We start from the raw sequence: 25,561 nt of genomic DNA, 5'->3' as shown, positions 1-25,561 counted from the left end.
ACAGCTGGCCCCTTGCTGCTCCATTGGAAATACTCACTGGCTCCTGTGACTCTCAGGTTCAAAACCCTCCAGCTCCTGCATTTGTTTGTGTCCTGTTTACTGAACGCCTGGGTGCCCCAAGTCCTGGGCTCGGGCCCAGGGATATGACAGCCGCACCAGCAGCCCCTGCCTTTGGGAAGCACCCTGCCCTATGAGAGGGAGAGCCAGCCCCATCCTCAGGAGTTCATAATTCCCAGGCCACCCCAAGGCCCTTAGAAGCCCTGTCTGACCTGACAAGCAAGAGGACATAGGGCTGAAAAGCACAGAGCCTGGGGACAGACCGCTGGCTTCCAATCCAGTTTCGCCTTCGATGTCTCCTCCAGTCTCCATCGCCTGGAGGTTTTGCATTAGACTTCTGGTTGCTGGAAAAGCACCACTTTGGGACAATGTGCTTTGGGTTGATTCTGCTCCCCCCACCACCTACACTTCTGCCCTCCTATCCCAAACCTATACCACCCCAAGATTCAGCTTGGAGGCAGCTGCTTCCCAAAGGCCTTCCTGCCTCACAGAGTCCCCCTCGATGTCTCCCTCGGCCCCCTTCCCTTGGCAGTTCTTCCTGGTGGGTTGTGGCCTTTATGCAGCCCAGAATATCTGGCGTCACTCCCTCACCGGCTGACACACAGCCACTGTCACCCCAGCTGGAAGGGGACCTCTGGTCAGGGATTGCAGGTTTTGTGTTTTGCAGCCTGCTCAGCTCTCAGCTGGTGCTGGCCACACCCTGGATACCTGAAGAGTGTTGGGAGCTGAGATTATCTGGGCCGGTTTCCATCAGTTACCTGCATGAGAATCATCTAGAAGGGGTTACCTACTTTTTTATTTTGTATTTTCTGATATAGAATTTCACTCTGTCACCCAGGCTGGAGTGCAGTGGTGTGATCTTGGCTCACTGCAACCTCTGCCTCCTGGGTTCAAGCAATTCTGTAGCCTCAGCTTCCCATGTAGCTGAGATTACAGATGCACGCCACTACAACTGGCTAATTTTTGTACTTTTAGTAGAGATGGGGCTTCACCATATTGGCCAGGCTGGTCTTGAACTCCTGCCACAAGTGATTCGCCTGCCTCAGCCTCCCAGAGTGCTGGGATTACAGGCGAGAGCCACCACGCCCAGCCCGAAGTGGTTACTTACTGTAGCCCCAGAGCTTCTGGACCAGGCTCTCTGAAAATGAGTTCTCCAAAGGGTGATGCAAAGACACCCTAAAATGAAACAACTTCTACTTTATCCTTGAGGAGTGGCCTTGGAGGCCTGAGTTTCCCAGGGGCCTGTGGCCCCCCATCTCCCTGTCTGGAGGTCTCTGGAGAATGAAAGCATTCTTTGGTGTCAGCTCGTGGCCTCCTTCAATTCCCCGTTCCCAGGGCGTTGACTGGGCTGCAGGGCAGCACCTCAGATCTCCTTGGAGACAGCTCCTCCCAAGCCCCCATAGGGCCCTGAGTGTGTGTCCCAGGGTGGAGCTCTGAGCGGGGGGCCGCTTTCCTCCTCTCCCACCCCTAGCTATTTCCAGCAGTGTCCTCCGGTGAGCCCACCTACCGCAGCCTGCTCCTGGTCAACAAAGACTGCATGCTGCTGACCTTCAGCCTGGCCCCCCAGAGAGGCTCAGACGTCATCCTTCGGCCCACCTCGGGCCTTGTGGCACCCGGGGCCCACCAGATCTTCCTCATCTGCACCTACCCCGAGGGCAGCTCCTGGAAGCAGCACACTTTCTACCTGCAGTGCAATGCTTCCCCCCAGTATCTCAAGGTAGGAGGCAGAGGGAGGGGACCTGGTTCCTTGGGAATGGGCCACAATCTTGAACCACCCTTTTCAAGGCCACATTCTGGGGTTGGCCCCTAAGATTTCCAGGGGGCCACTTCTCCTCCAGGAAGTAGCATAGTAGGGAAGGAACCCATTTGACCACATCTGTGAACAACTCTCCCACCCCTCAGGACCTTGCCTGCCCACCTCACGGGGTCTGAGGCCAAGAAAGAGGGTGCAGAGAACCCAGAGGAAGGATCTGGGGGAGGCAAAAGACACCTGTAGGTGGTAGAGGGATATTTGGGTCCAGGCCAGCAATAGGCTCTGAGGTGGTGGGCCCATGTCTGGCCCCGTGAAATAGTCTATAGATCCTCTCTCAGTCCCTGAGTTCTTTTCAAGAATTATCTCCTGGGCCAGTCACCATTTACTCTGCTTTAGACAGAAACTGCCGGTACACAGGCTGGCAGAGGGCTTTTGACTGCCCGCTCCAAGTGGGGAAAGCTGCCTAGCCATGGCTTCCTGGACATGTTGGGGGAGCTGGGACTGCAGAGTGAGGTCAGGGCACTGCCCTTCTTCCTCTGGCTCCAGGAGGTGAGCATGTACAGCAGGGAGGAGCCACTGCAGCTGAAGCTGGACACCCACAGAAGCCTCTACTTCAAGCCCACCTGGGTGGGCTGCTCCTCCACCAGCCCCTTCACCTTCCGCAACCCCTCGCGTCTGCCCCTGCAGTTCGAGTGGAGGGTCTCTGAGCAGCATCGAAAGCTGCTGGCTGTCCAGCCCTCTAGGGGGCTAATCCAGCCCAATGAGAGACTTGTGAGTGGCTCCCCTCCTGCCGAGTGACGGCAACCTTCACTTCCGTCATCTCTTATTTGTGCCTTTCATAGCCCAGACTTGCCATGTGCAGCCCCCAATTCCATCCACAGTAACTTCCCCCACCTGGCGATGAGGTGTTATTATTACTCCCACCATCCCCCCACCATTTTACAAATAACTGAGGCTTGAGAAGGGGAAGCCATTTACTAAGATCGTAAGTTAGGCCGTGCAGGGCTGGGACTGGAACCAGTGTTTCTGATGCCAGGCCCGAGGGGCATGTCACCTCCCCATCCATGGTCCCCAAAGCTGGGAGGTCATTGGGAGGGTGGGTTGCAGCAGCTGGATTTGGGCCCAAATGGCCAGCCACCAGTGAGGGTGAGGAAGGGGACTGTAGTCACAGTGGGGGTGCTGGCTGGGATTCAAAATAGCAGACCCCTGTCCCTAGTCTAGAGCCTTACAGACGGGTTGGGGAGGCCAAACTTGGGACAAGAAGCACCAGCACAGGCATCTGTAAGAGTCCAGGGGACAGTCCCTTGGGGGAACTAGAGGCCTTATAGCCTGTGGAGTTGGCCTGGAGTGTTGACACCCCGCTCCCACCCTCACTACTGTCTGACCCTGGGCAAGGGACCCCACTTCTCTGAACTTCCAGTTTCTCATCAGAAAATGAGGCATGGAAATAATGCTACTGACCCCTTGGGGATATAGGATTGAGGGGTTTGGGGAGACTCCATACGTGTGCCGTGTACAACACCTGGCACAGGGTAGATTCTGAGAAAGGGCTAACATAGCATGACGCCCTGCCGTGGGGCCTCGGATGGCCAGGTACCCATGGAGGGGCTTCCGAAGGCCACTGCAGGGATCATTTCTGTGACCCCAGACGCTGACGTGGACCTTCAGCCCTTTGGAGGAGACCAAGTACCTGTTCCAAGTGGGGATGTGGGTCTGGGAAGCCGGCCTGTCTCCAAATGCCAACCCTGCTGCCACCACCCACTACATGCTCCGGCTGGTGGGCGTGGGGCTCACCAGCAGCCTCTCTGTGAGTGGGAGGGCTCTGGCAGGAGGGGGCTGGGGGAGGGGCCCGGACAGGTGGGAGGGAAGGCCCCAGGGAACCTCACCCCAAGAGGGCAGGGGATAGGAGCCCTCTGCCCTGGACACCCCAAACTTGCCCTTCCTTGGGGGATGCTCTGAAAATGGGGCTGGGAGAGTGGGGCTGTGGGCCTGGAGGAGCCCCCACTCCGGCTGGCTGACTGTGGCCTCCAGGCAAAGGAAAAGGAGCTGGACTTTGGGAACGTGCTGGTGAACAGCAAGCTGTCCAGGTTCCTTGTCCTCCTGAATGACGGCAACTGCACCCTCTATTACCGCCTCTACCTGGAGCAGGGCAGCCCTGAGGCCGTTGACAACCACCCCCTCGGTACTTGGGCCTGAGCTGGGACTGGGGCCGGGGGAGGTGGGAGGAGGTACTGGTTAAGACCGGTTAACCTGCTGGGCACACTGGCACGTGCCTGTAGTCCCAGCTCTTCAGTAAGCTGAGGTGGGAGTATTGCTTAAGCCCAGGAGTTCCACCCTGCAGTGCATTATGATCACAACTGGGAAGAGCCACTGCCCTCTAGCCTGGGCAACATAGCGAGACCCCACCTCTGAGCCTCAGCTTCCTCATCTGTTAAAAGGGGCACCAGGTGGCACCTACCTCACAGGGCTGCTAGGTGGGGAAAAGTGCTTAGCAGGTGCCAATGACACAAAGTTAAGTGTGGTCCCTCTGACCCAGGCTGGGAGGAGGAGCTCCACTCCCTGTTTCCTGCCTCAGGGCCTGCTGTCCTCCCCTGGTGCCCAGGGGAGGGTATCTACAAAGGAGCAGGAGGAGAAGCTGGGCCTCTTCTACCCACTGACCCTCCGGCATCATCCCTGAGCAGCTCTGCAGCTGGACCGAACAGAGGGGAGCATGCCACCCCGGTCCCAGGACACCATCTGCCTGACTGCCTGTCCCAAGCACCGGTCCCAGTACTCCTGGACCATCAGCTACTCTCTCCTTTCCCACAGAGGTACCTAGACTGCCTGGCATAGAGAGTCGGGGCCGGGGAAGTGCAGAATGAAGGGAGAGGGCTGTGTGAGGCAGTGGATGCCGAGCGTCAGGCAGAGCTGGCAGGGTGAGTGGGGCGAGCTGGGGTGTGCCTTTGGTGTCTGGCATAAATGCCACACCCCAGACATGTCTGTCCAGATGAGTGTCCATATGTGCATGTGCCCAGTGCAAAGAGTTAGGAGCTGTGCTGACTTATTGTGAAATGTTAGCCCCCAAGCCTCCCCGGGCCTCATCTTCCTTCTCCATAAAATGGAGTTCTTACTAGCTTGCCCCAGGCAGGTTGGAAGGAGTCCAGGGCAGCACAGAGAGGAAATTAAGAGTGTGGACTGGGGCCAGAGGCTCTGGAACTGGATCCTGGCTCCAGCACTTGTAACCTTAAGAAGTTGCTTCACCTCCCTGTGCTCAGTTTCCACATGTCTCGAATGGGGATAATAAGCTGGGCATGGTGGCTCACACCTGTAATCTCAGCACTTTGGGAAGCTGAGGTGGGAGGATTGGTTGAGGCCAGGAGTTCGAGACCAGCCTGGGCAACATAGCAAGACCCCATCTCTACAAAAATAAAAGTATTAGGTGGGTGTGGTAGCATGCACCTGTAGTCCTAGCTACTCGGGAGGCTGAGGCAGGAGGATTGCTTGAGCCCAGGAGGTAAAGGTTGCAGTGAATAAGCTGTGATTGTGTCGCTGCTCTCCAGCCTGGCAACACAGTGAGACCCTATCTCAAAAATGAAATGAAAATAAATAAATAAATAAAAATGGGGATTGTAATGTCACACAGGCCAGAAAAGGGAAGTGAAGTCACAATACCTGCCACCACTTGCATGAACCTTGAAAACATTATGCTAAGTGAAAAAGGCCAGTCACAAAAAGCCACATATTGAATAATTTCATTTATATGAAATGTCCAGAATAGACAGAGAGAGATAGAAAGTAGATTAGTGGTTGCCTGGGGAGGGTGAATGGGGAGGGATGACTAATTGGTACTAGGCTTCTTTTTGGGATGATGAAAATTTTCTAAAATTAGATAGTGGTGACGGTTGCACAACTCTGTGAATATACAAAAAAAACCTGAATTGTATGTGTTAAAAGGGTAGATTACCCAGTATATAATGGTGTCTCAATAAAGCTGTTATTAAAAATTAGTTTGAAAACAAATGACGGTACACATTAAGTGCAGGCATGCGTATAAGGCACCGAGGACAATGCCCAGTACACAGAAAGTGTCAGACAAGGGCTGGCTGTTGTTGGAAATGCCCTAGAGCCCGAGAGGGGTCCACTGCTCCTGATGAGGGTCCTGGGGCCAACTGCCCAGGACTCCTGCACCTTTAACCTGCATGCCCCCTCCAGGGAAGGTGGGAGGCAAGCCCACTTCTCTCTTCCTCACCCCTCTCCCCAGATAACAAGGCTGGGGAGAAGCAGGAGCTGTGTTGCGTCTCCCTGGTGGCGGTGTACCCCTTGCTTTCCGTCCTGGATGTCAGCTCCATGGGCAGTGCCGAGGGTATCACCCGGAAGCACCTGTGGCGCCTCTTCTCTCTGGATCTGCTTAACAGTTACTTGGAGCGTGACCCCACCCCCTGTGAGCTCACCTACAAGGTGCCCACCCGGCACAGGTGAGCTGAGCCTGGGGTGGGGGTGGGGGCTGGGGGCAGGGCCTATCTAGGGATGTTCTTGGAGCTTTCTGCCCAGACCCCCAGAACCAGGAAACTGTTTCCCATCTCTTTGAGGGAAGAGCTCCCCAGTTCTTGCCCATCCCTGGAGGGGCCCAGGGAAGGGAGGAATTGGCTTGAGGTCTGAAGAGCCAGCCCACCCTTGCCCCTGAGTCCCAGATTCTCCAGTTCCCACCTGGAGGGAGGGAAGTACCCAAGCCATTCCTAGGAGGGCCCTGCCCTGGCCCCATCCCCATCTCTGAACCCCTTTCTCTGTTCCACACAGCATGAGCCAGATCCCCCCCGTCCTCACCCCTTTAAGGCTTGACTTCAATTTCGGGGCCGCACCATTCAAGGCCCCACCTTCTGTGGTATTCCTGGCCCTGAAGAACAGCGGAGTGGTGTCCCTGGACTGGTATGGCTTGAAGGGGGCCACTGGGGGGCCTGGGAGACAAGTGCCTAGAAGCTGAAGGAGAACAAGAGCTGCACTCTCTTGCCCGTGGTGGCCTGGCTGCTTGCCGTCTGTGAAGAGTGGACCTCGCATTGACGGCTGTGGAGGCCAGAGTGGGACTGGGGTTGCCAGCAGGACTTGGGGCCTGTCACTGGCTGAGACGCGGTGATAGGCTCAGAAGTGGTGGGACTGCCCCGATGGAGCCTGGGCATAGTGGCCTTAATAACTTAACAAATGAGACACATTCACTGGGCATCTGCTGCATGCCAGGACCTGCGCTTTACAAGCCTTTTCTCCTCCAATCCTGTGGGAAACTCATCCTCTCTAGACTCTTTCACAGACAGGGAGGCTGAGGGTCAGCAAGGTTAAGGACTCAGCGAAGACCATTCAGCCATGAATGGACGGAGCCAGGTTCAAAGCCGGGTTTGTCCAGTCCAGAGCCCTTGCCTACCCCAGTTAGTCAGCAAGCCCTTGCCTACCCCAGTTAGTCAGCAAGAAGGCTGAGTTGTTTCTACATAGTACGCACTGCCTCGGTGCTGGGGCCCGCCTGACAGAGCCCCAGCTTAGTGGAGGATGGGCCTGAATGGGGGCAAGTTGAGGGTCTCTGGTGGGGAAGGACAGGGACCTGCTGCTGGGGACAGAGCTGCCCCGGAGGGTCCTGGCTGAGGGGCTTTTCTCCTCCAGGGGCTCAGAACTTGTGCCCAGCAAACATCCTGCTTCCGTGCATGGACTTTTCCTCCCTCCACCATGTGCCTTGGTTTCCTAGTAAACTCCTTTTGATGACTTCCAACTTTGCTTGGCTAAAGAGAGGTGAAAAAAAAAGTGTCCCCATCTGGGTCAGACTTGGCAGAGGGATCCAGGGGTCTGGGCCAGGGCATGGCAGTGAGTGGGGGAGAATGAAAATATGCAGGTGGGGGCTTCTGTGATCAGGAACTCGCTGGCCTGAGCAGAGAGAGCCTTGGGGAATGTGGAGTGAGAGGGGTGGGCTCTGCATCATCGGGTGGGCACTAGCAGCCCCTCACTCTCTTACTGTCCCCTTTCTCCTCCATGGTGGAGGAAGATGGGGAAACTAGCTCTTTAGAGGGCTCCTGTCTGAGAAGGGCCAGAACTGTGAGTAACTGAGGGCTTCTAGCCCTGAATGACTGGGAAGCTTGGCAGAGCTGCCAGCCTGGTGGGGAAGGCCGGGGCCTGCCTTGAGCTCCAGACCTGCCATTCACTGGGCTCTTTGAATGGGCCCGGAGCCAGGCCCTACAGGGCTCCAGGGAGAGGGGTGGGGGCAGAAAAAGCGGTGTTGGCCTGTGTCCTGGCGTGGACCGCGCGCCGGTGTTTGTGTAGGAGCAACCAGCTCACACTCTCTGTGGAGAGGGTCCAGGCTGCTGGAAACAGAGGCGGGGGAAACCCAGGCAGCATGCCCGGCCAGCCGGGCCCATCCATCAGGAGATCATCTGAGGTGCAGGAAGGCAGTCCGTGCCTCTTCCAGGATTCTAAGCAGATTGACTCTCCTATGCTTTTTTGTTGTTGTATTTCCTTTCAATTTCTTAGAAGGCTATTTTTGAAAATTCTTGTCCGTCTCTTCTGAGCTCATAAAGAACAGACGGAGGGTTTTATTCCTGCCAAGGCCTGTCAGAGAGGGCCAGGAGGCAGCAGCAGGCAGGAACCCCAAGTGGGAGGGGGAGCTCCAGGGGAAGCAGGGAACCGTGCAGCTGCCCCACTCCCTCCACGCCTTCTCCCTTTCGCGCCTCTGCTTTACCTGGCCCTGGCCTTCGTAGGGTCTTGCGTTTAAGGGGAGATTCTTTTCAGATGTCAAATATGCTGGTTAACGTCATTTGTTCATTCATCCAGTCTTTAATTCATTGGCCACACCTTTACTGGGTGCTTCCTAGATGCTGGCTCTGGGCTGGTCTTCAGGATGGAAATGTGGATGGGCCCAGTCCCTTCCTTTCAGGTGCTGCAGACTAGCCTCCTGTTGTGGGGTCATATGTGCTGGGAAGGAGGTGTGTGCAGAATTTCAGAAGGGCTTCCTGGAGAAAGCTACAACTAAGCTAGACCCACAGCCTGGCGGGAAAAGGCAGAAAGGTTGTGAAGCGCCTTCCAGACAGAGGGCCTGGTGTGTACACCACGTGGCTGGAGCAGCGAGTGGGAGAGAGTGGAGAGTCTCAGATGAGGCTGAGGAGGCAGGCAGGGGCCAGGACATACAGGGCCTTAGAATCCTCCTTCAGAGAGTTTGGACTTCTTCCGGAGGACATCATGGGATAGGCATTGGGGAGTTAGGAGCAAAGACAGGATCAGCTTTCAAGACCTGTCACACTGGTCTCTGGAGGAGAATGGGTTAGCAGCTTGAGGCAAGAGGACAGATTGGGAGGCTGTTGTGGTCCTCCAGATAGAGGGGTGCAAGATGGTATAGAAGCCCACACTAGAGGGCTGGAAAGGAAAGGGGTTGGAATTATTTAGGAGGGACACTGGGTCAGGCATGGTGGCTCATGCCTGTAATCTCAGCACTTTGGGAGGCCGAGGTGGGAAGATCACTTGAGGTCAGGAGTTTGAGACAGCCTGGCCAACATGGTGAAACTCTGTCTCTACTAAAAATACAAAAATTAGCCAGATGTGGTGGTGCACACCTGTAATCCCAGCTACTCAGGAGGCTGAGGCAGGAGAATTGCTTAAACCTGGGAGGTGGAGGTTGCAGTGAGCCGAGATTGCACCACTGCACTCTAGCCTGGGTGACAGAGTGAGACTGTCTCAAAAAAAAAAAAAAAAAAAAAAGAGGGAGACTGGACCAGGGCAGAAGGCAGTGAGGACAAAGGAGAGGCTGAAATATTAAAGGACCCCAAACTAGCAAGGTCTCCAATTTTGCCACTGCTCAATATCCCCAATAAAATGACAACAGTGGTTTACTCACTTGTAACAAGTCAGACAACATAGGAGCTATGCGAAAAAAGTAAGAAGCTCCACAGCCCCCTCTCCAAGTCCAGCTGCTAGGGTGATGAGGATTCGGAATGTGCCTTTCACACAGCATTTGCACAACATACAGACATGCACACATTTACAGAGCGGTTCTCTTTCTTTTTTTTACAGTAACGGCCCAGTACTATACCTGTTACTTTCAGGAATAATGATGCTTTCACTCAGCATTATATCAGTAACATCTCCTTTAGATCAATACATATATCTAACTCATTCTTTTAAATAGCTGTATAATATGCCACAGTATGGATGGACTTTAAATCGTTCAATCACTCCTTTATTGGAAACTCCAAGTGTTCCCAGCTGCTTTTTTTCATGACCACTACAAAGAAAGTGGCGATAGACATCCACACAAAGGTGTGCGTTGCATGCACATATGCATGCACACATATGTGCTTTTATTCCGACAAATTGGTTTCCCAAACAGAGACTTCTGGGTCAAAGGGCATATGCTGCCAAAATTCCATCCAAGAGGTTGAGCAGTTCCCTCTCCATCCACCTCTGTTTGAGTCTGTTCTTTCTAAACCTGCCAGTGTTGAATGTTACTATTTTTCATGCTTCAGATGTGAAAAAATTTAAGACTGGTTCCTTCTGAGAGTTTGGACTTAGGCCTCCCTGACTCCCACTGAGGCTTCCAGGTGCGTGTTGCACTTTCTTTCAGGTGCGTGTTGCACTTTCTCTCAGGTGCGTGTTGCACTTTCTCTCAGGTGCGTGTTGCACTTTCTCTCAGGTGTGTGTTGCATGCTTTGTTTCAGGTGCATGTTGCGTGCTTCCTCTCAGGTGCGTGTTGCGCATTTTCTCTCAGGTGTGCGTTGTGTGCCTTCTCTCAGGTGTGTGTTGCGCATTTTCTCTCAGGTGTGCGTTGTGTGCCTTCTCTCAGGTGTGTGTTGCGCATTTTCTCTCAGGTGTGTGTTGTGCGCTTTCTCTCAGGTGTGTGTTGTGTGCTTTCTCTCAGGTGTGTGTTGCATGCCTTCTTTCAGGTGCGTGTTGCGCACTTCCTGTCAGGTGTGTGTCGCGTGCATTCTCCTCAGGTGTGTGTTGTGTGCTTCCTTTCAGGCGTGTGATGCGTGCATTCTCCTCAGGTGCGTGTTGTGTGCTTTCTCTCAGGTGTGCGTTGTGCGTTTTCTCTCAGGTGTGTGTTGCGTGCATTCTCCTCAGGTGTGTGTTGTGCGCTTCCTCTCAGGTGTGTGATGCGTGCATGCTCCTCAGGTGCGTGTTGTGCGCTTTCTCTCAGGTGTGTGTTGCGCGCATTCTCCTCAGGTGTGTGTTGTGCACTTCCTCTCAGGTGTGGGATGCGTGCACTCTCCTCAGGTGCGTGTTGTGTGCTTTCTCTCAGGTGTGCGTTGTGCGCTTTCTCTCAGGTGTGTGTTGTGCACATTCTCCTCAGGTGTGTGTTGTGCGCTTTCTCTCAGGTGCGCGTTGCACGCTTTCTCTCAGGTGTGTGTTGCGTGCATTCTCCTAAGGTGTGTGTTGCATGCTTTCTCTCAGGTGTGCATTGCGCGCTTTCTCTCAGGTGTGTGTTGTGTGCTTTCTCTCAGGTGTGTGTTGTGTGCTTTCTCTCAGGTGTGTGTTGTGCACATTCTCATCAGTTGTGTGCTGTGCACTTTCTCTCAGGTGTGTGTTGTGCGCTTTCTCTCAGGTGCGTGTTGCGCGCTTTCTCTCAGGTGTGTGTTGTGCGCATTCTCATCAGTTGTGTGCTGTGCACTTTCTCTCAGGTGTGTATTGTGCGCTTTCTCTCAGGTGTGTGTTGCATGCTTTGTTTCAGGTGCGTGTTGCGTGCTTCCTCTCAGGTGCGTGTTGCGTGCTTCCTCTCAGGTGCGTGTTGCACATTTTCTCTCAGGTGTGTGTTGCATGCCTTCTTTCAGGTGCGTGTTGTGCACTTCCTGTCAGGTGTGTGTTGTGCACATTCTCCTAAGGTGTGTGTTGCATGCTTTCTCTCAGGTGCGTGTTGCGCGCTTTCTCTCAGGTGTGTGTTGTGTGCATTCTCGTCAGTTGTGTGCTGCGCACTGTCTCTCAGGTGTGTGTTGTGCGCTTTCTCTCAGGTGTGTGTTGCATGCATTCTCCTCAGGTGTGTGTTGCGTGCTTTCTCTCAGGTGTGTGTCACACACATTCTCCTCAAGTGTGTGTTGTGTGCTTTCTCTCAGGTGTGTGTTGCACGCATTCTCTTCAGGTGTGTGTTGCGCACATTCTCCTCAGGTGTGTGTTGCGCACTTCCTCTCAGGTGTGTGTTGCATGCTTTCTCTCAGGTGTGTGTTGCACACATTCTCCTCAGGTGTGTGTTGCGTGCATTCTCCTCAGGTGTGTGTTGTGCGCATTCTCCTCAGGTGTGTGTTGCGCACTTCCTCTCAGGTGTGTGTTGCGTGCATTCTCCTCAGGTCCTGAGGTGTCCTCAGGTGTGTGTTGTGCGCTTCCTCTCAGGTGTGGGTTGCATGCTTTCTCTCAGGTGCGTGTTGCGCGCTTTCTCTCAGGTGTGTGTTGTGTGCATTCTCGTCAGTTGTGTGCTGCGCACTGTCTCTCAGGTGTGTGTTGTGCGCTTTCTCTCAGGTGTGTGTTGCATGCATTCTCCTCAGGTGTGTGTTGCGTGCTTTCTCTCAGGTGTGTGTCACACACATTCTCCTCAAGTGTGTGTTGTGTGCTTTCTCTCAGGTGTGTGTTGCACGCATTCTCTTCAGGTGTGTGTTGTGCACATTCTCCTCAGGTGTGTGTTGCGCACTTCCTCTCAGGTGTGTGTTGCATGCTTTCTCTCAGGTGTGTGTTGCGCGCATTCTCCTCAGGTGTGTGTTGCGCACTTCCTCTCAGGTGTGTGTTGCGTGCATTCTCCTCAGGTCCTGAGGTGTCCTCAGGTGTGTGTTGTGCGCTTCCTCTCAGGTGTGTGTTGCCTGCATTCTCCTCAGGTGTGTGTTGTGCATTTTCTCTCAGGTGTGCTTTGTGTGCTTTCTCTCAGGTATGTGTTGTGTGCATTCTCCTCAGGTGTGTGTTGTGTGCTTTCTCTCAGGTGTGCATTGTGTGCTTCCTCTCAGATGTGTGTTGCATGCATTCTCCTCAGGTGTGTGTTGTGTGCTTTCTCTCAGGTGTGCATTGTGCACTTTCTTTCAGGTGTGTGTTGCATGCATTCTCCTCAGGTGTGTGTTGCGTGCTTTCTCTCAGATATGCATTGTGCTCTTCCTCTCAGGTGTGTGTTGTGCACATTCTCCTCAGGTGTGTGTTGCGTGCTTTCTCTCAGGTGTGCGTTGCACACTTTCTCTCAGGTGTATGTTGCACACTTTCTTTTCCTTTTCTGGATGCTCCCTGTCGTATCCTCTACCCAGTTTGCAGCTGGAACCAGTTCTGTGCCATCTCCAAGAGTGAAATGGGTTCTTCTTTCAGATTGTGACCTCAGGACCCTTTGTCACTAGTTTTGTCGGCTACTTAAGGTGCATTATCTACTTTACCGCAGTCCTAGGCATGTCGGGGCATTAACTCTGTGCACAGCCTTGCTTCTGTTTCAAGAGTGCCAGCCCTGCTGGGGCATCTGTTCTCCACCCTGTGTCCAAGTTGGCCTGGACACCCCACTCCCTGGGGCTGCTGGTTGGTGCTGCCAGCCTTCCTAGGTGTCCCAAATGGCCCTTTCCCAAGAGCTTTGTCACAGAAGGGTTCATGGCCAGCTTAAAGGGGCCCCCATATTCAAGCAACACCTTGACTCCTGGTATACACAGTGGAGGCCCCACTCTTCACTTCTTGAGTCACCATGGCCCAGAGTCTATTCCTGGGTTTTGGGGCCATTATGAAATGAGAATCCACAACAGCCACATTTGCTCAGGCACACATGGGACAGTTTGCCAAATGGGGGCATGAAGTGCAGGAGTCATGGAAGAAGCCTCCACCTGCCCATCAGGATCTCAGAGCCCCTGCCTCTCTGTTCTGCGTGACCAGTTTCTTTGTATGGCTTTGCACCCCTCTCCCAGGGCCTTCCTCTTTCCAAGTGACCAGCGGATCGACGTGGAGCTCTGGGCAGAGCAAGCAGAGTTGAATCCCACTGAGCTCCACCAGATGCGCGTGCAGGACAATTGCATCTTCTCCATCAGCCCCAAGGCCGGGAGCCTGAGTCCCGGGCAGGAGCAGATGGTGGAGTTAAAATACAGGTGTTCCCCACCCCCCAAGCCCCCTGCACTTCCAGTCATAGAGACCCCTACCCCTAGCGTTTCATTGTGTGACTCCAGGGCACCCCAAATGGCCATTCTCTGGGAGGACCACCTTGTCACCTGCAGAGGAGGTCTAATTTCCTTCTCGCCCCATCCCAACTCAAGGGCGAGTTGCTCCCAGGGGCTGGCCAGCTCAAAGCCACAGAAATGTCATGTCCATTTGCTCTCCTACTTGTACCAGGGCTCCAGAACTCACTCCCAGACTTATCTGTTTCTTTCTAGCCACCTGTTCATCGGTACTGATCACCTCCCAGTGCTCTTCAAGGTGTCCCATGGCCGGGAGATCCTGGTGAGGCCCCAGCACCCTGGCCCTACCCTAGTTTCAGGCTGGAGGAGGGGGCTGGCTGGACAGGAGCAGGGAGCTGTGTTCTCCTGGGGAACTGGGGTCCAGATCTCCGCTGGCTGTGTCAGTTCCTCCCGGGGAACTTTTATTTCCAGCTAAATTTCATAGGTGTGACAGTGAAGCCGGAGCAGAAGTATGTGCACTTCACCTCTACTACCCACCAGTTCATCCCTGTTCCCATTGGTGACACACTACCCCCACGGCAGGTCAGTGGTCCACGTTGTCCTGTTGACCAAGAAGGCCTAAATGTTGATCTCTAGGTATGAGTGTCAGCCCTTGAGAGGGTGACAAAGACATGGCCCTCTGGAAGCCCTTGAGGGGCTGGGCCAGCAGGTTGAACCCCCAGACTGGGCAACTGGGAGAGACTTGAAGGGAGAGGCTAAAGTGTCCTGGTGCCTGGTGCTAAGCCCTTTGCCAGGCCCAGTTCCAATTAAAAAATGAGGATTTTTTTTTTCCTTTAGCAAAATGTTCTTCAAACTTCTTTGACCATGAACCATACTAATATATTTGATGTTATATATGCTTATACCCCAGTATATACATAAACATACAACCAAAGTAGAATTATCACAAATTGATAATTATACTACTACATGCAAAGTATACTGATATTTTCTTTTTTATTCTATTCTGTCCAATTTTTTAAATGCTGGACATGACCCACAATATTGATTTAGATCTGCTCACCAGTAGGTCTTAGCCACAATTTGAAAATCACTGCTCCAAAAAGGATGTCCTTCTGGAATGTGAAGAACTAGAATGTGAATTCTTGGGAAGCTTTAGACCTTTCTTTCTTTGCTGATTGAAGGCAATACGGTTTCCTTGCTCTGGAAATGTACACTGGTAATCTCCAAGAGGGGGACATAATATTTTCCCAAACGTTTCACAGCTGTGCAATTTCTAATCATTTAGAAGCCCATGTGTTTCTGAGCAGGGGCCTCCAGCCATTCAGCCTAGAGGCCAAGGCTTCCTGGATCTAGAGGGGAGTCTCCTATCCCCAACTCTGTTCACTTCCATACACACCCGCTACCCCTCTGCCTTCCCAGCAGCCCCACTAGGGGCTATGACAGTGAAGCTGGTTTGAGCTACTGGGAATACATAGTGCCATTTGCTAAAAGGAGATAAACTGGGAGCAGGAATAGGCTTTAGAATGAAGAGTTTGGTCCTGGCCAAGTTTGAGATGCTAATGAGAAAACCAAGAGGGCTTGTCAGGTAGAAGGTGGACACCAAGTGTCTTAGTCCATTCTGGCTGCTAAAACAAGTTACCATAGATTGGGTGGCTTATAAAGACCACAAATTTATTATAATTTATTGTAATTTAATTTATTATAATTTATCTTAATTAAAAAGGCTGGGAAGCCCAAGATCAAGACATGGGCAGATTTGGTGTCTGGTGGGGGCCCACTTCCTGGTTCGGTGGCTTCTTGCTGTGTCCTCACATGGTGGAGGGAGCAAACGAGCTTCCACAGGCCTCTTTTATAAGGGCACTAATCCCACTCATAAGGGCTCCGCCCTTGTGGCCGAATCATCTCCTGATCATCTCCTAATACTATTGTATTGAGGATTAGGTTTCAACATATGGATTTTGTGGGGACACAAGCATTCAACCCATAGTACCAGGTCTGGGGCTCAAAGGGTGGTCCAGGCTAGAGAAATAGAGTCAGCATGCTCAGGAGTGAGTGCTCAGAAATGGGAAAAGGGGCTGGGACTGAATCCAGATGGACTCTATTCTCTCTGGCTTCAATTTTCTCATCTCTAAAAGGAAGGATTGGATCAGAAGATCTCTGGTTTCTTCTGGGACATTCTATGATTCCCAACCTTTGGAGTTGGTCTTTAGTCCCTCAGACCTTTCCGCCCCCTTACTTGCCTTTAAGCAGAACTCCCTTGGCCAGGCACAGTGGCTGAAGCCTGTAATCCCAGCAATGTGGGAGGCCAAGGTGGGAGGATTGCTTGAGGTCACGAGTTCAAGACCAGCCTGGCCAACACAGTGAGACCCCCCATCTCTAAAAATATATATATATTTGAAGCAGTTGTGTGTGGTAGTGCATGCCTGTGGTCCTAGCTACTTGGCAGGCTGAGGTAGAAAGATTGCTTGAGCCCAGGAGGTTGAGGCAGCAGCGAGCCATGATTATGCCACTGCATTCCAGCCTGGGTGACAAAGTGAGACCTTGTCTCAAAAAAAAAAAAAAAAAAAAAAAAAACTTGATGAAGTTAAATTGAAGACAAATAAAATAAGCTGCTCCTTTACAAATAAGATTACAGATTATCCTAAAATATCACCAGCTGAACATACAGTTACATACTTCTTGGGTGATCAAGCCACATGGGAGCTCACAGACTCAAAGGGTGACATCATGGAGATCAGCCTGCCCTCCCACAGTGGGCACAGCATCCCAGGCTTTCTGGTTTGCAGTGCTGAGCTGATGTGGCAATTTTCCTATTCCTGCCCCCTGCAGATTTATGAGCTGTATAATGGTGGCTCAGTGCCCGTGACATATGAGGTCCAGACCGATGTCCTGTCACAGGTTCAGGAAAAAAATTTTGATCACCCCATCTTTTGCTGCCTCAACCCCAAAGGGGAGATCCAGCCAGGCAGCACTGCACGGGTCTTGTGGATCTTCTCACCTATCGAGGCCAAGACCTACACGGTGAGCAGCAACCTGGATGACGTGGGAGGCGGGGTAGTGCTGGCTTCCTCAGCAGGCCTCCCTTTGACCAGTCCCTATCCCCACCCTCGTAACTCCCCAGGTGGACGTGCCCATACACATCCTGGGATGGAACTCGGCCCTCATCCACTTCCAGGGAGTGGGCTACGACCCCCATATGATGGGGGACACAGCCCCATTCCACAACATCTCCTCGTGGGACAACAGTTCCATACACTCTAGGCTGGTGGTGCCTGGACAGGTGGGGAAAGGGGAGCTAGGAAGGCCTGAGGCCTTGGGGGAGAGCCTCAGAGCCCAGGGTGGCCAGACAGAAGGATGGGGAGGCTGTGAGGGACATGAGATGTAGTTGAGGAGGGACAGAGGCAGAGATGAGGCCTTGGAACTCACCCTCCTCCAGATTCAGGAGGCGGCACCAGCTCCATGAGAGGTCTACCCTGCCACCTAGTGCCCACAGGTGTTGCTGCTCAAACCGCTCCACCTGCCTCAGGGCCCTCCATCCCACCCTCTTCACTGGGATGAGGATGTCAAAAGATGGCATAGGAGTGGGGGCGTTGAAAGGTGTCAAAAGGGCCAGGCGCAGTGGTCTCAATTTTCTGACCTCGTGATCCACCCGCCTTGGCCTCTCAAAGTGCTGGGATTACAGGAATGAGCCACCACGCCTGGCCGGTTCTTATTTCTTTACCTCCGCTCTCCACCCACAGAATGTCTTCCTGTCCCAGTCTCATATTTCCCTGGGAAACATACCTGTGCAGAGCAAGTGCAGCCGCCTGCTCTTCCTCAACAACATCTCCAAGAATGAGGAAATTGCCTTCTCCTGGCAGCCAAGTCCTCTAGATTTTGGGGAGGTGAGAGTCCCCTGAGCCCTGGAACCTCCATCAGAGCTCCAGACCATCCAACCCCACCTGATCCCATCCCATACCACCCCACTCCATCCCATCCCACCCCACAAAACCCCACCCCATCCCATCCCACCCTACTCCATCCCATCCCACCCTATCCCACCCCTCTCCATCCCATCCCATCCCATCCCACCCCACCCCACCCCACCCCATCCCATCCCATCCCATCCCATCTTGTCCCATCCCATCTTGTCCCATCCCATCCCATCTTGTCCCATCTCATCTTATCCTGTCCCATCTCATCCCATCCTATTCCATGCCATCCTATCCAATTCCATCCCTGTGAATCTCCAGAGACTCCTTCCCCAAATCAACAGGTGTCTGTGAGTCCCATGATAGGGGTGGTGGCTCCTGAAGAGACGGTCCCATTTGTGGTGACCTTGAGGGCCTCTGTGCACGCCAGCTTCTACAGTGTAGACCTGGTATGCAAGGTAGGAGCCAGCCCCAGGGGTAAAGTGGGATGGAGGCATGGCTCCCAATGCTAGGGTGGGGTGAGATGGGCTGTGAGATCCCCAGACCCCAGCAAAAGGCAGAAGTCAGCCCTTGGAAGGGAGAGGGCCCACAGCGTAGGCCCAGGGCAAGCTCCAGACCTTGGCCTTCTCTCTCTCTCTGTCCTGGGCCATAGCTGTACTCACAGCAGCTCATGAGGCAGTATCACAAGGAGCTGCAGGAGTGGAAGGATGAGAAGGAGCGGCAGGAAGTGGAGTTCACCATCACCGACAGGAAAGTGAAGGTGAGGAGGGCTGAGTAGATCTCAAACACCCAGATCTTTCTGACTGGCCTTACCAGAGGGGACAGAGGTAGTGGGCCAAGGTGGCCCTCCAGGCCAAACCAGCCAGCCTGCCCTAAGAGATTAGATTTCATTCACTGGACTCAGCTTAGCATCTCCACAGCCATGCAGAGAGGCTCTCTGGGTAGAGAAGGCTGGCTGTCCATTCCCTGCCTCGTGTAGCCAGCATTTAATGAGTGGCTACTGTGTGCTGCACACTGGAGATTCAGGGGAGACAAGCAGAGCTCACCTTTTTTTTTTTTTTTGAGACAGAGTCTCGCTCTGTCACCCGGGCTAGAGTGCAGTGGCTTACTGTAACCTCCACCTCCCAGGTTCAAGCAATTCTCCTGCCTCAGCCTCCTAAGTAGCTGGGACTACAGGCGCCCACCACTATACCTGACTAATTTTTGTATTTTTAGTAGAGATGAGGTTTCACCATGTTGGCCAGGCTGGTCTCGAACTCCTGACCTTAGGTGATCTGACCACCTCAGCCTCCCAAAGTGCTGAGATTACAGGCGTTAGCCACTGTGTCCAGCCTAGAGTTTACCTTCTGATGGAAGACACTGTGGCTTTGGGGGCAGGCTCTGGAGACAGATTGCCCAGGTTTCATTCCTGGAGTTAATGATTTCTAGCTCTGTGAGCTCAGTCAACCTATGTAACATCTCAGTTCCTTCAGCTGTAAGAAGTGGGGGTGGGTACTGTGACATGTGGGATTTGCTTCAATATAATCCAGAGGTGGGGCACAGCTGGGACCAGACTGGCTATGAGGTGCTAGTTGTTGAAGCTGGGCAATGGGCAACGGAGAATTCTTTGTAGCATCCCCTCCACTTTTGTATATGTTTGAAATTTTCCATATTAAAAAGGTTAAAGATAAAAGTCTAGGCTGGGCATGATGGCTCACTCCTGTAATCCCAGCACTTTGGGAGGCCAAGGTGGGCGGGTCACCTGAGGTCAGAAGTTTGAGACCTGCCTGGCCAACATGGTGAAACCCCGTCTCTACTAAAAATACAAAAATTAGCTGGCCATGATGGCGGGTTCCTGTAATCCCAGCTACTTGGGAGGCTGAGGCACGAGAATCACTTGAACCCGGGAGGCGGAGGTTGCAGTGAGCGGAGATCATACCACTGCACTCCAGCCTGGGCAACAGAGCGAGACTCTGTCTCAAAAAAAAAAAAAGATAAAAGTCTAAAAATATTTTTTAATGTGAGTGAGATATCTGCTTTGTAACGTTGTTGTGAGGATTAAGTGCGTTAATACCTGTAAAGTGCCTAGAACAGTGCCTGGCACCCAGGAAGCGCTCACTGAATGGGAGCTATTAGTATGTGTTTTGGGAGGGGGAGGGTCTGATAATAAACACGAGACAACACTTCCATCTTGGTTCCTCCCCCAATTTCACAACCTTCCTGCGCTGGTATTCTTGCTCCTCAATCACCTTGGTGTCTGCCACACTGAACCCCCAGGGAGTCACTGCTCCCCTCTGAAGCTGTGGCCCAACTGTGGATACAAATTACTTCCTAAGGCCAGGTGCAGTGGCTCACACCTATAATCCTAGTGCTTTGGGTGGCCAAGGCATGAGGATTGCTTGAGCCTAGGAGATCAAAACCAGCCTTGGACAACATAGTGAGACCCTGCACTACAGAAATAAAATTTTAAAAATTAGCTGGGTATGGTGGCTCACACCTGTAGTCCCAGCTACTTGGGAGGCTGAGTTGGGAGAATCACTTGAGTGCAGGAGTTTGAGGCTGCAGTGAGCTATGATGGGGTCACTCCACTCCAACCTGGGTGACAGAGTGAGACCCTGTCTAAAAACAACAACAACAACAACAACAAAAAACTCTTCTTAGGGGCATGAGAGAAGAAATTTCTGAATTAAATCTTAATGAGGGAGACTGATTTCTCACCTCACCGAACCACAAAGCTCCAGGGCACCAGGGCAAGCACCTTTGGAGCTGCCCGCCTACATTTGATGGCATTTCCTTCACTCAGGAAACCAGAATTTCCTGGTCTGCAGGCAGCACTTCTCTAGGGAAGATTCTAGAGGAAAAGGTGACTGGGAATTGGGCAGGACCAAGAGGGCAGCGAGAGGATCAAAATGGGGGAGTCTTTTTAGGCCTCTCACATCTTTTTTTTTGTTTGTTTGTTTGTTTGTTTGTTTGAGACAGAGTCTCACTGTGTCGCCCAGGCTGGAGCACAGTGGCACCATCTTGGCTCACTGCAACCTCCGCCTCCTAGGTTCAAGCAATTCTTCAGCCTCAGCCTCCCGAGCAGCTGAGACTACAGACACTTGCTACCACATCTGGCTAATTTTTGTATTTTTAGTAGAGATGGGCTTTCGCCATGTTGGCCAGGCAGGTCTCGAACTTCTGACCTCAGGTGATCCGCCCACCTTGGCCTCCCAAAGTGCTGGGATTACAGGTGTGAGGCACCACCCTCGGTCGGGCCTCTTGTATCTTAAGCAAGGATCTCTCTTCTTCCACAGAAGAGAACGTGCTGCACAGCCTGTGAACCTGCGAGGAAGTACACGGTGAGGTGGCGAGCCCCAGGCCCATCTTCTTGGGACAACTTGGGAGGGTCCTTGCTTACTCCCAGAGAGACCTCCAACCCCTGGACCAGCCTCCCAGAAAGGAGGGATGAAAGTGCCAATGAGTGGGGTCACACGTTTATGTGGCCCAAAGAGACTGATGGGGGAACTAGGTCAAGGGACCCCACTGGTGATGTGAGTGTGGTGCCCAAACCCTTGTCATCCGTGTCCCTCCCTTCCCAAAGACGCTGCCTCCCATCAAGAACCAGCAGTCTGTCAGCCGGCCTGCCAGCTGGAAACTGCAGACCCCAAAGGAGGAGGTTTCCTGGCCCTGCCCCCAGCCACCCTCGCCAGGCATGCTCTGCCTGGGCCTTACTGCCCGAGCCCATGCCACGGACTACTTTCTGGCTGAATTCTTCTCAGAGTTTCCCTGCCACTTTTTGCACCGGTAAGCTCTTGGGAAGGCAGGGGTCACCTTCCTCTTCTCTCTGTCCCCTCTTCCACTCCAGAGCAGGGGCTGCCCAGACCCAACCCATGGTGAGGGGTGGAGGATGGGCAGTGGCAGTGGGACTCATTGAACGCCTCTGGGCCCAGGTTGCCCCATTACTGCTTAGGCCCTTTTGAGAGGGGGACAAAGCAGCCAGAGCCCCCTGGGGAACACACCTAGGCAGCCCCTACCCCTCTTTGTTCCTTCTTTTTCCAACTGGGAGTCTCTCTAGCTCCTGCGCTAACTGAGTTTGAGCTTGGTTCTCTGAACCCAGTAGCACTACATTTGGGTTAAAGCTGGGAGTACCTGAAACTCATCTGTGTCCTCATCACTGGGCAGCTACCACCACTGCTTGTGCCCCCAACCCCAGCATGGTGGCTTGCCCAGGCCACTCAGAATGTCATGGCTGCCACAGGGAGCTGCCAAAGAGGAAGGCCCCCAGGGAAGAGTCAGAGACTTCTGAGGAAAAATCCCCTAATAAGTGGGGCCCTGTCTCCAAGCAGAAGAAGCAGCTCCTGGTTGACATTCTCACCACCATAATCAGGTACCAGCTCACACCCTGGGCCCTCATTGCCACCTTCGCATCCCTCCAGCTCATTCAGCCAGAGCCCCTTACATTCCAGCACTCTTCCTTTCTTGAGAAATAGAACTTGGTGGGGCACGGAGATTCTTGCCTGTAATTCCAACACTTTGGGAGGCAGAAGTGCGAGGATGGCTTGAGCCCAGCAGTTTGAGACCAGTCTGGGCAACATAGCAAGACCCCATCTCTACAAAAAATACAAAAATTAGCTGGACATGGTGGTGCATGCCTGTAGTCCTAGCTACTTGGGAGGCTGAGGTGCGAGGATTGCTTGAGACCATTAATTAGCTTAATTACTGGGAGGTTGAGGCTGCTGTGAGCCGTGATCACATCACTGTACTCCAGCCTGGGAGACAGAGCGAGACCTTGTCTCAAAAAAAGAAAAGAAAAGAGAAAGAAAGAAAGAGACAAAGAGAGAAAGAGAGAAAGAGAGAGAGAGAAAGAGAAAGAAAGAAAGAAAGAAAAGAGGAGAGAAAGAGCCAGAAAGAAAGAGAGAAATAGAGAGAGAGAGAGAGAAAAGAAAAAAAGAAACAGAACTTCTTTGCAAGATCCCGCCACAGTTCCCCCCCCCCCCCCGCCCCAGGACAGTGGGGCTCTGATGGAGCTGGCTGGAGGGATTCTCAGGTCTGGATCCTGAGTTCTGCCCCATTCCAGGGTTGGCAGATGAGTCTGGAGCCAGTCCACTATCTCCCCAGGGTTCTTGCCCATCATGCGTGTGAATCTGACCTGCCCTGCCTCCACCATACCATGTTCGCTTCTAAAAATCCATGAGGCTCAAAGATGTCTTCCTTGAAAGAAGGGACAGGAGGAACAAGTGACCAAGGGTTCCCCTCTCCCCACCTAGCAGCCCCTTTCCCACCTAGCACCTAGCTCTGAAGCCAGAGCTTCCCAGGGGCTTCAGGCCCCCTCAGCAAGGGGCTTCTCCTTCTCCCTGCCACCTAGGGGCCTGCTGGAAGACAAGAACTTCCATGAGGCTGTGGACCAAAGCCTGGTGGAGCAGGTGCCGTACTTCCGCCAGTTCTGGAATGAGCAGTCAACTAAGTTCATGGACCAGAAAAACAGCCTGTACTTCATGCCAATCCTGCCTGTACCCTCCAGCAGCTGGGAGGATGGGAAGGGCAAGCAGCTGAAGGAAGACAGACCAGAGCACTATCCAGGGTTGGAGAAGAAGGAAGAGGGGGAGGAGGAGGAGAAGTGTGAAGAAGAAGAAGAAGAGTTGGAGGAGGAAGAGGAGGAAGAAGAGGAGACAGAAGAGGAGGAGTTGGGCAAGGAGGAGATAGAGGAGAAGGAGGAGGAGAGGGATGAGAAGGAAGAGAAAGTGAGCTGGGCAGGCATCGGGCCCACACCACAGCCTGAGTCCCAGGAGTCCATGCAATGGCAGTGGCAACAGCAGCTGAAAGTCATGGTGAAGGAGGAGCAAGAACAGGAGGAGAAGGAGGCCATCAGAAGGTGAGCAGCCAGGCCCCAGTGAGGATGGGAGGGAGGCGAAGTGCAGAAGGTTCCTAGGAGGCAGTGGGATGGCCAAGGATGGCCGCTGCCTGTATGCACATCTCATCCTAATTCAGTGCTTAGTGAGGTCATGTTGGTAGCTTACGACCTCTGTGGGAGTATCCGCCCGGCACCAACGCTGAACTTTATTCTTTTTTCTCTGAGAACTGGTTGTTGACATTTACCAACTTACCAGGAGAATTGTTATAGTCTGCAAAGTCTTGTAAATGGGCTTCTAGAGCCAGAAAAGGACCACCCGTCTTGCAGGTGGGACTTCCCACCGGGGCTGCCCTACAGATGATTTATGTCGTTGCAGGGATTCCCTAGGCCCCACCCAGTCCCTTCTTCGCCCTCTCATCACTTCCCTACCTTTCTCTAAACTTGGCCCTGAGATGCCTACTACATCGCCTGGGTTTGAATCCCACCCCTTAAACCAGCAGCATATTTAGCAACTTGGAATCTTTTAGCCACACTTGGAACGTCCGTAACATTGAAACAAGGATGCCCCATAGTGTAGTGGATGAGGGGAGTCGAATGGGAATCTCCGTAGAACTCGCGGCACACTGTACCGCACGGACAGGCGAGCGAGGAGGCGCGCGGGCACTGCGGCCGCGCTCATGCTAGCCCCCGCCCCCTCGCAGGCTCCCGGCCTTCGCCAACCTGCAGGAGGCGCTGCTGGAGAACATGATCCAGAACATCCTGGTGGAGGCGAGCCGCGGGGAGGTGGTACTCACCTCGCGGCCACGCGTCATCGCCCTGCCGCCGTTCTGCGTGCCCAGGTAGGGGCGCCGGGGCCAGCGGCCGCGCAGACCGCGCGAGAGGGGCCACGGGGGCAGCCAGGCTCTGCCTGAAGCCTCGCCCCCACGCCTACCTGGGACTTTTTGTCTTCCAGGATTCCGACCCCGGACACGCTGCTGCCGACGCAGCAAGCAGAGGTACTCCACCCGGTGGTGCCACTTCCTACCGACCTTCCGTAAATGCCCGCGCCCAGCCTCTCCGACATGCCGCCCTAGGTCACGCCTGGCCCCCTCTCCACCGCCAGTAAAAGCATCTAGTCTTTTTTCTATATCTACCTTGACTTTATTTCCCCGACGAGGGGGAAACGCGCGCGCGAGCTCTGAGAGGGAAGGATGGCAGGGAGCAGCCCGGGCGGACTGCAGAGGCGCGGCGGGAACTTAGGGCCCGGGAGGATGCACCTCTCCGCCCACACTGCAGCTGGACTGAGACCTGGCCGCTAGCTGCCGGCCGCTGGACCGGGTCTGGCCAGTGGAGGGCGCTCCGGGCGGGGCCTGGCTGGCCTTTGCCCCAGCGTAGCTTGGTGCACAGTAACTGAGTGCCAGGCCTGGCCAGCGAAGCAGGTGTCCACTGGGCAGGGCGGCCACCCCTCACCTTTCCGCGCCGCGCCTGCTCGGAGGCTCAGCACCCCCAGGGCCAGCCCCTTAGCATTTGCCGAGCTCCGAGTGCTCAAGAGGCTGGGGAGGAAGAACTGAGGCACGCCGCGGAAGGCCAGGAACTAGGCTGGGGCGGGTCGAGGTCACCACTGGATTTCGGGCCACAGACCCTGCTAAGCGACTCCCACTGTGAATCAGTCCTCAGATGAGGATGGATACCCACCTCGCGGTTCCTCCTGACCCCCGCCCGGGAGCTTCTGTCCTCTGCTTCTCGGCTCCTCCCTCCCAGAGGCAGGTGGGTGGAAAAGTGACATCTGGTGTTGTTCCAGAGGCGCCCAGGTCCCCAGCACCCTCCCCTCCGCCCCCGCCACCAAGGCCTCGGAGAAGCTCCGGTCTCAGAGCCCGGGCGGGGGAGGGAGGGGGCGCTCCGCCTCCATGAGTCAATATTTGCCCCGAGCAAACGGGCGCCTGGACAGGTGTGAGTGTGTGTGTCTGGGGGCGGGGACCGAACAGGCAGTATA

The 25,561-nt window shown here is 53.9% G+C and overlaps 1 protein-coding gene across 1 annotated transcript in view; it reads left to right on the top strand.

Annotated features, from left to right (window-relative positions):
• Positions 1-24,716, top strand: part of CFAP65 (cilia and flagella associated protein 65) — a 40,433-nt gene extending 15,717 nt beyond the window's left edge. The window contains exons 13-33 of the mRNA XM_054478585.2: positions 1,529-1,774; positions 2,357-2,581; positions 3,459-3,617; positions 3,842-3,992; positions 4,492-4,620; positions 6,051-6,264; positions 6,587-6,715; positions 13,660-13,836; positions 14,119-14,185; positions 14,335-14,445; positions 16,696-16,887; positions 16,988-17,146; positions 17,607-17,750; positions 18,122-18,235; positions 18,430-18,537; positions 21,053-21,097; positions 21,340-21,542; positions 21,997-22,125; positions 23,104-23,610; positions 24,291-24,428; positions 24,542-24,716. Of these exons, the coding sequence (XP_054334560.1) occupies positions 1,529-1,774; positions 2,357-2,581; positions 3,459-3,617; positions 3,842-3,992; positions 4,492-4,620; positions 6,051-6,264; positions 6,587-6,715; positions 13,660-13,836; positions 14,119-14,185; positions 14,335-14,445; positions 16,696-16,887; positions 16,988-17,146; positions 17,607-17,750; positions 18,122-18,235; positions 18,430-18,537; positions 21,053-21,097; positions 21,340-21,542; positions 21,997-22,125; positions 23,104-23,610; positions 24,291-24,428; positions 24,542-24,626 (3,432 nt within the window). The 3' untranslated portion in view covers positions 24,627-24,716. The remainder of the gene's footprint in view (positions 1-1,528; positions 1,775-2,356; positions 2,582-3,458; positions 3,618-3,841; positions 3,993-4,491; positions 4,621-6,050; positions 6,265-6,586; positions 6,716-13,659; positions 13,837-14,118; positions 14,186-14,334; positions 14,446-16,695; positions 16,888-16,987; positions 17,147-17,606; positions 17,751-18,121; positions 18,236-18,429; positions 18,538-21,052; positions 21,098-21,339; positions 21,543-21,996; positions 22,126-23,103; positions 23,611-24,290; positions 24,429-24,541) is intronic.
• Positions 24,717-25,561: the final 845 nt, after the last annotated feature.

This window comes from Pongo pygmaeus, chromosome 11 (genome assembly GCF_028885625.2).
Source record: "Pongo pygmaeus isolate AG05252 chromosome 11, NHGRI_mPonPyg2-v2.0_pri, whole genome shotgun sequence".
Taxonomy (NCBI): Eukaryota; Metazoa; Chordata; class Mammalia; order Primates; family Hominidae; genus Pongo; species Pongo pygmaeus.
This window is presented reverse-complemented; position numbering and strand designations above follow the sequence as displayed.